This window comes from Pantherophis guttatus, chromosome 1 (assembly GCF_059756535.1).
Source record: "Pantherophis guttatus breed Tessera chromosome 1, ASM5975653v1, whole genome shotgun sequence".
Classification (NCBI taxonomy): domain Eukaryota; kingdom Metazoa; phylum Chordata; class Lepidosauria; order Squamata; family Colubridae; genus Pantherophis; species Pantherophis guttatus.
Window position 1 is genome coordinate 203,775,702 of NC_142063.1, and position 11,289 is coordinate 203,786,990.

Here is an 11,289-nt window from a genome sequence, read left to right on the forward strand (position 1 = left end):
ATGATTCCAGCAAAATGACACTGAAAAAAACCATGTTTTATAAAAATGTATAAACTGAGCAATACATTCTGATACAGTAAAACTGTGGTAATTGAAAGGGAAAAAATCATTGTATAATTCTTTCCCTGTACTTAATTACATTTCATGTAAACGTAATATTTACCTGAATCCAAAAGACATCACACATGGAGATATCTTTTTTTTCATCTTGCTGAATAGTTGGTGTAGAAAGGGAGTAAAAGAAAAATTGTTAAAGATTTTGACTAAGATTTCAAGGAACAAATCAAGCCTTACAAAATAAAATTATATTTGTACTCTCTGATCAAGTTTAAGTACTGTAGTGGTATCAATAATACAGAAACTTTTATTGTACTTATAAGACAGTCTAGAATTATACTCCCAATAACACTCACATTTCTAGACCAACTAGGTACTAGTTAAATCTTCCTAGCAATCCTTTTTGTTTTCCTTATAATTCCTCAAAGTAGCAATTGTTTCTATTTGTCTCAAGGGTTTTTGAATCCAAACTTTAAAAGATAACTAAATTGACATATATAAATTTTATTCATTAATAGAATTCTATCAAAAAAGAACAAACAGGATTCCATCAAGAAAGAAAGCCGGTTTGGCCTAGTAGTCAAAACATCAGGCTAGAAACCAGGAGAATGAAAATTCTAGTCCTGCCTTAGCCATGAAAGTCAGCAGGATTACTGTTATGGAGAAAATAGGGGGAAGGAGTATTATGTATGTTCATCACCTTGAGTTGTTTATAAAGTAATAAAGGTGGGATAAAAAATCTAATAAACGAAATAAATAAGAAAACCAATTGAGTGCTTACACCCTGGATTCAGCTGCACAGATCAACTATGCCTGCAAAACAGAAAAGCCTGCTTTTTTATCCAAAAAAATAAGAAAATAATGTCCCTTGCATACCCTTCTATTAAAAAGCAACCAAGAACTAGAGTCTGAAGTTTGTTATATTTTATGTCTGTAAGAATTTTTTGTTTTTTCCCCTATGGTTCTAATGTTTGTTAATTGTGTAATTAATTTTTCAATGTTATTTTACTATTTATAGTTATTTATAAATAACTATATTATTATTTATGAGAGAGTCTCATAACTACATTGCCAATTTAGGAAGTGCTTTTTATTTTCCAGAACCACCATTTGACAGGAACTAACAGAATGGCATATTTTAAAAACTAAATGCACTTTAAATTTAAATGAAATTATAAACCGAAAAGGGCCAGGAACAAATAAGGTATATTTTCAAACACTAGTCTTCCTCAACGAATGAAACCAGCATTCCATGCCTGATCAAATGTTTAATCTCTTCTGATCTGTACTGGATCTTACTCCCCTCACTGGCCACATTTTTCCTTTATACATACTTTCACAATCTTGTGTGACTTTATTGCCATTTCAGTATATATTGACAAGGAATTTACTATATATAATATGGGGTGGCCTATACATCTCATAAATAAATGCATACATAATTCTGTGAAGTTTTCTGTGGTCCACTATTTGGGTTGATTGATTGATTGATTAGATTTATTTGCCATCTCATTTTGAAGTGACCGTGGGTGTCTTATAGCATTAAAATTCATAAAAAATATTTCTAAAAAATAAAAATGGAAATTACAATAGTAAAATTATAGTTAAAAGATGGGAAGGGAGGCAGCAGGATATGCAGGAGGGAGCACTCTTAATTCATCAACCACTTCCAGTGTGATGCTCCGCCATTGGGACCCCAAGCCATCTGGCAGAGCCAGGTCTTCAGGCCCTTATAGGTCAGAAGGGTGGAAGCTGATCTCATGTCAGAGGTCAAGATGTTCCAAAAGGTATGGTAGAAAAGACCTCCTGGATCACACCAGCCAGAATTGCTTCATTGTGGGCCCCTTAGCATGTTCTTTCTTCCAGCATGGGTGGGGTGGGCCAGTCCCAAAAGGATGAGGCAGTTTCTCAAATAACCTGGACCCATGCCATGCAGGTCTTTAAATGAAATTACTAACATCTTGAATTGCACCTGGAAGCAAACTGGCAGCTAATGCAGCTCACAGAGTAGTGATTAACATGTCTTATCCTAAGGGCCTAAAGAACTGCCCACACCGCTGCACTCTGCAACAGTTGAAGTTTCCAAACGCTCTTCAAGGATAGCCCCATATAAAGTGCATTGCAGTAGTCCAAATGCTTGCTAAATATAAACATTAAAAAAAAATCCTAATTTGATTTTCTCAACTAAGTCAACTGAATAACAGAGAAATGTTATGTTATTTATAATATTATATTGTGTTTTATTTAAATTTATCCTCTTACCTCGACCATGAGTCTGAATCAGTATCTTCTTCCTCAACACCATCATCAAGAGGAACTTCAGACTCCTTGGTTACCTCAGTTCTGCCATAGAATTAATCAAGCTGCTATTATAACATTTCTTCAATGGTAACATAATCATATCCATTTATACCAAAGACAAATGACTTGTGTTGTTTAAATTTGTCAAATTTAAACTTCCTATTCAGGAAGTTCAACTTACTTAGTACATGCGCCTGCATCTTCAGTAATCCCCTTGGTCACTTGATTTCTGCCACAGAATTACAGGTAGTCCTCGATTTATGAATCTAATGGATCCTGCCCATTTCCTCCGTAACTCAAGAATTTGTGGGAAAGATCACTCCCTGCTTTCGCCCACACATTCACTAATTTAATGTATGGGCAATTGCGTGGCTCGTTAAGTGCACATGAGGTACCTTGGGGTGGGGAAGGCCAAGAGGGAATTAGTGAGGGAACAGGCCACCTACTTCAGACCACCCAAGGCCTCCCCCGACCCAGATACCTAATTCTCCCTCCCCTGGGGTCCCCACAATTGTTTTCTCCCCATCCTGCCGCACTGCATGACTTACCTTATGAAGATGTGTCTCCTCCCCAGCCTGTTTCTGTGCCTGCTCCCTTCTTTCTCGTCAGCAAAGGGCTTGACAAGGCCTCTGGCAGCAAGAAAGCAGCCCCATAAGGCTGCATGGGGCCTTCCGCAGCTGCTTTCTCACTGGACATCAGTTTGACAAGGCTTCCGTGGTGAGAAAGCAGTCCCGTAAGGCTGCCTGCGGCCTTTCGTGGCTGCTTTTTTGCCGGAGATCAGCTTGAGGCCTCCGGCAAAGAGAAAGCAGCATGCGGCTTTCCGCTGGAGGCCTCGTCAAGAAAACAGCTGCAGAAGGCCGCATGTGGCCTTATGGGGCTGCTTTCTTGTCGGCAAAGCGCTTGAGGATTGCGTCCCTGTAGGCTTCAGCAGCCCTTTGCAAATGCCAATAGAAATAGGGCTTCGGAGGGATGTACCCACTCCTCTCAAGATCCACTGGTGCCAACAAAGGCTTTTTGAAAAGGCTGCTGAAGCCTACAAGAACAAAATAATGTGAGATCTCACACTAAAGATCTCGCATGATCTTGCTTCGTTAGGCCTCTGTTCTCTGTGAATGCAAGCAAAGAAACTACAACAGAGAGATCTTTGCAAGGTGAGTCTCCACAGGTGAAGTTTCTGTGAAGACTTGGTGGTGGGGGGATCGGTGGGCTGAATGTTGCAGAGCCTCTGTGGTAGTTCATAACAGAGAACAACTGTCATAGTGCTGCAATATTCCTAATTTTGGGACTTGTTTGTAAACGCTAAGGGGCACTTATCACATAACTTCAAATGTTCGCTAAGGGAATGCTTGTAACCTGGGGATTACCTGTAATCAATCAAGCTGCCATAATTAATATTTTCTCTTCAAAGGCAACATACAACATCATTTTCCCCATTCCAATCACTGCCCTCCAGATGTCACATTCTAGGATTCTAGACTAAATTGGGAAGTAGAAAATATCCCAGAAGGCAGAGGCAAACAACTTTCATATTGGTGTTCCATGTGTATGTGTCCATGTAATCACCAGGAACTGAGTTTGACTCGAGAATGATTTTACCGTTATTATATCTGGAAGATGCTAAATTGAAAGATGCTGCTTTAACACTGAATGAAAAGGCATTCTGTCTAATATATTTTTACACACTATAGTTCACTTTCCAAATATGTACTTTCCTCTTTCTTCAAAAACTGCAGGAATCAAAATTAGTCAAGGATGGAAAGGAACAGCCAAAGGCATTATCTTGAAAAAGTGTTTTATGAATGCATCCTCTTCACATATCTAATCAGTAGTAGCATTGATTTTTCTGTTTACTCCACTGAAAGTCATCACCTCCAGTACATAAAACTGAGACAGTTTCAAGTGGGAAAATGTGCAGACTAATAAATGTCATGGGTTATACTACACCACACTTGTCTGTACAAGCTTTTTCCACATTCAGACAAAATACAAAATGCCCTGTACATCACAAGATGTGATTCAAGTTGGCATTCAAATGAAATCTTATCTACTGTAAAATATGAAAGTTTGCCTATAATATTACTGCCCAGTTCAAACTATTGAAATAATAATGTGAGGGGAAGTACACATGATTGGATAATAAAGGTATTAATTCACACAACTGCATTTTTTTATTCAGGTTAACACACGATAGGATCCGATATACAATCATTTGATTTGATTATGAGTTAGCATGATATAGAAATGTAGCCATTGTACTGTAGTTTATAAATAGTATTATATGCAGAAAAGGACATTATGGATTTTTCCACAAAGCATAATAAAACAAACCATAACTTACTATCATGTGTGAAACCCAACATAAAGTGCATCTTAAAAATATTTCCATTTCCAGTTTTTGAATGAAACTAACTAAAATGTAAAATCTTCTCCCAGTTTGAGCTTGACCTGAACTGCTTTCATGGACATTCTGTGTAGTTTTCTTACCAATAAACAGGAGTGCTTTGCCATTTACTTTTTTTGAATTTTTGTCTTTTATTTTTCAATCTAGCCTATAGCCTAGGCATTCAGTGCTGCCTGCAGACCTAATGATCTTCTGACAAAAGCAGTATCAGGCTGCAAGCTTAACTCCTTTGAGGTATGTCTGATATTTTGAAAAATGGAGGAAGATCACTCTCTTCCAACACTGCTGGGATTACTTGAACCCGCCCTGCCCCACTCTCCCAAGCTGTACTGCTGGTATTCCTGGAGATATTCCCTCAAGGGCAGGTAGGTGCTGCCACACAAAAAGAGCTTTGAACTAATTGTGCAGTTTTAGATAATTTGGACCCTTCTAGGATGTTCACAACTTCCCCAGTCACCAAGACCACCGTTTTTTGTATGTACACAAATATTCAGCAACGGCATCCTGAAAAGTATGCTAGCAAGCATCCAAAACCCATATTTCCTTTTATCTCATTTTATCTAATTGATAACAGAGTACTTATAATCTAACCAATAACCAAAGTTGTCTGGAAGTTAACAAACAGTAAAAATGAGATTAATCTAGAAAACATAAAAATCAATTATATTAGAAAGTAAGATTTTTCAATGTTCTTTTTAAAAGTTTATTTGGAATAACTTTTGTAGTGATACTTAAGTTAGCAGGGTTTAACTTTCTCACATTAGTATTGTTACTTGAAAATCCAAATTATCTATCTTACATTTCTATTGTTTGTACTTTTATTTGCTAGAGACGAAAGCAAGTTATGCTTCTTGTCTCCAGAAAAAGAAAGAACAGGCACAAGCATGCTTAGAATATAATACGTAGTTCATTTTAACAACTGTATTCTTAAAATGCTATTTATAATTTGTCCATCTTTGCCCCTCCCCCTGAAAACAAAACGAGGACAAGTTAGTAATTCTGTTAATATTTCTGAAATAAGGAGTGACACCTGTACTTAAGGTAAATCTGATAGAAGAAAGAAGAACTTTCTACAATAGATGTAAATTTTTATTTATTAGAACAACTGTAAAGTTTTAAAATATAATGGAACAATTATAAAGATGGTAGGAATGACAAAGCATTTCAAGGATTTATAAATCTCACAAACCAAACACACATTAATTAAATTAATTCATACTTTCACAAAAGTATAACTTGAACTCAAACTGTATTTTCATATGTTTGGGTACATATGTTATTACATATCTAGTATTAACTTGAGGCACTAGCAACCGAATCTGAAGTTCTTTGCATTCAGAGCATTGGGGGCTGCCATGGAATTATGGTTACATTTATATTCTAATTAAAATAACTCACCGAACAGAGCCTTCTAATTTAGGTTTTACAGTTGACATTGTATTTTATTTCTTATGTTGTGTAACACAGCAGCCTATGAAGAGAAAAAAACACAGAAACTGTTGAGAATAACAAAAGTGGCATTTTATACATAAAAGTTGCTTAATAAATATAAAATAAATTATTAATGTATTGTTGTTATTTTTTACCGTTTAGCGGTGTTTGACTCTTGGTTATTTTATAGGCAAGTGCTCTCCATGCTACCCCGTAAAGTACAGCTTCTTTCAATTAACGTATACATACAGGCTATTTAAATTAATCCACCAAAATCAACTGCACATTGTCTATAAATTGGTTGGCACATCAAAGCCACATGCAGATCTGGAAGGCTTCACTACAGTGGTTCCAGATTAAAAGTTCTCAGTATACTGAAGAAAATAAATAAAAAATAAATAAATTTATGACTACAATGGAGCCTGTCCATCATGGTCGTAAATTGTGATGGTCATAAATCAGGTCACCCACTTGACCAACCCGATTTTATGACTTTTGCGGCAGTTTTTGCTGAAAACCAGAAATAAATGCCATAAATGTGGTCATGTGATTGTGGGGGTGGCTTTTAGAACTTTAGAACGAAGTCGTAAGTATCCACAGGGACTTCTTCATAACTTTGAATAGTTGCTATGCAATTGGTTGTAAGTCAAAGACGACTGTAAACACATATTCCATTTCTCTTTGTTTTTCAGAAAGAAAAAATAGAAAATACAGGAAGATTATAATTAAAAGTACCAAACACAGTACCGAAAATGGAGGTGGATGGCTGCACAATAAAACATTATCTGGTAGGCTTATTCACTTTGGCCAGCCTTGCCCAACTTCAGTTTACTATACATCAAATTACGAATCCCTTCAATCAAGGCCCAAGATCGCTGCTAAATGGAAATCATGACAGGTGCACTTCTGAAGAATACCAATGTTAGAGAAAGCTGGCTTCAACCTATTTTCAGATGTGAAGTTGGTTACATCATTACTTGAGACCGGAATGAGTAATTCACCTGATCAAGTTTTTAAAATATTTCCTGCAAAATGAAAGGGAGGACTTTCTTAACATTCTCAAGGTATCAGCTTTTCTGTTGAATATTTTAGAACAACAAAGGAGCTGTGGCAAGTAGATTGCACATCTACAGCTAATGTGCCAGCTGCAATCATTCATGAGCCAGTCAGAATTGATGAGCTATGTATTATTATTATTAATTTATATTATTATTTATTTACTATTTTTAGAAACAACTCAAGAAGGCGAACATATATAATGCTCCTTCTTCCTATTTCCCTGCAATCACCCTGTGAAGCAGGTCTCTTTGTTACAACCAGTGGTGAAATCCATTTTTTTTTTACCACCAGTTCTGTGGGTGTGGTTTGGTGGGCATGGCAGGATACTGCAAAATCTCCATTCCTACCCCCACTACTGGGGGAAGGATATTGCAAAATATCCATTCCCACCACACTCTGGGGCCAGCCAGAGGTGGTGTTTGCCCCTTCTCCAAACTACTCAAAATTTCTATCGGTTCGCTGAACTGCTCAAAAAAAATTCTGCTACTGGTTCTCCAGAACCTGTCACAACCTGCTGGATTTCACCCCTGGTGTGAAATCCAAAGGGAACACTGAGATATAATCTATGTGGAGCTAGTTTGGAGAACCAAAACCCCTTTGGCCTTCCATAAGGCTCCAAAAATGTGGCTTTCTAAAAGTTTGTGCCTGCTTCTGGGGCTCTTAATGTATTAAGGGCCCGATCTCTTGGCTTTTATTGCTAAAATTGGATAATTACCTCAGCTACCCTCCCTCTCTCCCCCCCTCCTTCCCTTCCTCCTTCTCTTTCTCTGTGTGCTGTTTTCATCAGTTTAAAACGTTTTATTGTTTTGGAATTGTAAGCTGCCCAGACTCTGGGTTGAGATGGGCAGCCGTAGAAATTAATTAAATAAATAGAAATTAGTTTAACAGATGCAATCCGATCACAGCAGGAAAGAGGGAGGAAGACTCCGGATTTTCCACTTTCAGTTTTTTTTTCTTCTCCTTCCCAAGCGAGACTAAGGTTGGGGGGGGGCTCACTCGTCGGATCGGGGCTTACAGGGAGGAAAGGGCACAAAGGAAGCGCTCTTTTCAGTTTCCACAGACGGCAAGGTGCCCGGTTTCCAAGCGAATTGGCTACCGGGCCATGAAGGGCTGCCCCTGTGCTCGACCACCTCATCTTCTACTTAAGTGTAGGGGAGAATCTGGACGGCACAAATCAAGTTCCCGGCCGGCTTCACGCTCACCTGCGGTGACCCACCCCCCCTCCAAGGCTCTCCGGGTTTAATACCGCGGAGCCCCTGCCTGGTAGTTTCGGGCTACGACCAGCGGCAACCAGAATGGCTGAGAAAAGCCGCCCCTTTGGGGGCGCCTCCTCATGCTGGCTCGGCTGCGACTCCACCCGACGGGGACTCGCGCCTGCTTATTGCCATCACTGGCGGGAAAAGCGGCGGACTGAGGCGATGGCGGCTCCCCGCAAAGTTCTCTTGTGGAACGCCGTTGCCAAGGCCGCGCGTGGCCCTCCCCGGAGGGTGCCCATTATCGCGGCGACCTTCCTTCTCGCGAGGCGCGTGGTGTTTGCGCGCGCTTTGCGGGGCAGAAGGGCGCAAAGCGGGTGGATTTGCCTTTTTTCCTTTCTCGAGGCGTTCGGCTGCCTCAGGAACGCTGCACTGTAGTCTTGATTTTTCATAACTTTGGACTTTATTAACCGTGGTCTTGTTTTGAAAAAACACACATACGAAGAGAAACACACACACAACTGACTGGTGCTGTGTCATCCTAAACCTTGGTTTGACTATTACACGAAATTGGCTGTATTTCTGCACCACATAATAAAAAGACAGGATGGTATAATACATAGGGGATTCTCATTTAATATGATAATATGCCAAGCCATAAAACTTGATTGACAAGCCTCAGCCCAAATCCACCAGTGTAGATTCCTTTCGGGGCCTTGCATTGTGCAATGCAGTGTGCTATTATTTGTTTTAATCACAATGCAGAGGAATGCAGAAGACTGGGAGCTTAATTCCGATTTAACGTATTTATTTTGATCTGGTATATATCCACATTGTATACCATCTACTACTTGTGACTACAGGCTGTTTAGTGTACATAAAACTCTAACCCATTATGGTCTTTTGTTCATATTAAACCATATTAGCCTTATTTACAACAATAAAGTTATATTAAAAGTAAGGTAATAAATAGAAAGAAGGAAGGAATTACAGTGGAACAAATAACACTCATCTCCCAAAAGTTCTCTAATTTTTTATACTACCAGTAGTTTCTAGAAGGACATTAGTGTGCATGGTTATTTGACTTCAAGAAGGAAGTCATTCTCTAACATATGGCTTTCTATAGGAAAACTTCGTGGGACCATTAAGATATTTTTTTAGAGAGCATTCACCAGATGGCATGGATGAGTCTTATTGCCAACAGCTGCTCAAGACCAAGGTCATTATGTATAGACTTGGCCATTGTGGTTTGTAAAACTATGTGACGGTAATCAGCAACCATGGACTCCAGTTGTATATTTATATCTCCAGATCTCCCATATTGCACTGCTGAAAACTAGATTTTGGCAACATGATTTTTCTTCACTTTCATTTACATATGCCTAAAATAGTAGACTAAGCCTGCTGCACTTTAATTTTAAAGCATTTTAATTTGGTAGCTAAAGTACAGCAATGAACAAAAAATGATTAATAATTTTAATTAAATAATTGTCATGACTTTGGAGGCCAGGTTTATTTATTTTAAGTGTGTGCCTTAGTCCCAAAAAAGGTTACTGCCTCTTGGTTTATTTCTTTGTATTCTGCTGGAACACAACTATTTGAAATTATGCATATGTGATTACTGAAGTCAACCTCAAGAGCTAGACTATTCAAAAATTCCTAGAATAAGTGCCATTAAATTAACAAGAACTCACTTCTGAGCCAATAAATACTAAAAACCTAACCCCCTTTCAACAATATAGAGCCATACCCATTAATTAATTACAGTAATTTAAATAAGATTGGAAGCGTTTTCAAACAGACATTTCCTTTTATTACCGTTCAAAAATATTTATGGTTTTTCTGTCTTGCTCATTGATGGAAATACTTTGTAGAATATAAATTAAAAACAGCAATATTTGGATTTCCTCCATATGTCAGTTTGAGAAGCAGAACGGTTCTATAGTAACAGCCTCACACGGAAGCTACATTATTATAAGACTGAATTAGTCCATGCTATGGAAGGATAAAAGCTTCTATTTCATTGAAGTGTCCAGTTATGTCTGTTTATCTGGGCTGAGTCTGTTTTGGTTACAGAGTCTGTGGGACATTGAATCCTACTATTTGAAAGTTATATTCATCTCCCTCCTGGCATGTTATGGTCTCTCAAGAGGCGATATTTAGCTATGTCAAGTGGTAGTAAATGTCCCCTTTTAGGATGGAGTGGCTCCCCCTGTCTTTAGGGAAAGTAGGTGAGAAGGTGCTGGTAGGGCTGCAACTTCAAATAACTCTGTAGGAAGCATCTGGACCCATAGCAGTCAGAGTTCAGGTTGGGATATAGCACAGATATGGCACTAATCACACTTTTGGATGACCTTTGAAGAGCTCAGTTTGGAGGAGTGTACCTGTCCTGGCCATTCTTGATCTGTCAATGGCTTTACAATTGATTCTGGGCCAGCTGAGGGGGCTGGGAGCAGGAGACCCTGACTTCTTCCATTGTTGCTTTCAGTTGGTGTTTGGGGAGGGGGGGAGAGATTCAGCTTCAGCCCTCTGCTAAAATTATTCATTTCTGCCCCAGGCCATCCAGATGATGCTGTCAAAGTGCTTTCTTAATGCCTGGAAGTTTTGCATTTCTAGATAGGGTTAAACTGTGTAGAGGGAGTAGGGAATGAACTTGAAGGACAGGAGGAAGATTTACCAAGATTTATTAAGATAAGTAGAACTTGAATCTGGGCCAAGAAACTGACTTGAGAAAACTATTACATGAACATAAATGACTAAGAGAATATTAAACATGGATATCTCACTTCTAATCCAATATCTTAATCTGTACACCACACTGACTTTCAGAAGTATTACAGCCACAGA

At 38.6% G+C, this 11,289-nt stretch overlaps 1 protein-coding gene across 1 annotated transcript in view; it reads right to left on the reverse strand.

The window, feature by feature from the left end:
- The window catches only part of LOC117674300 (phosphatidylinositol 3,4,5-trisphosphate 3-phosphatase TPTE2-like), a 50,966-nt gene extending 42,343 nt beyond the window's left edge, over positions 1 to 8,623 (reverse strand). Inside the window, exons 1-4 of the mRNA XM_034432237.3 lie at positions 8,452 to 8,623; positions 6,158 to 6,230; positions 2,320 to 2,400; positions 164 to 211 (exon numbers count right to left, since the gene is read on the reverse strand). Coding sequence (XP_034288128.1) covers positions 164 to 211; positions 2,320 to 2,400; positions 6,158 to 6,195 — 167 coding nt within the window. The 5' untranslated portion in view covers positions 6,196 to 6,230; positions 8,452 to 8,623. The remainder of the gene's footprint in view (positions 1 to 163; positions 212 to 2,319; positions 2,401 to 6,157; positions 6,231 to 8,451) is intronic.
- Between the last annotated feature and the right edge of the window lie 2,666 nt (positions 8,624 to 11,289).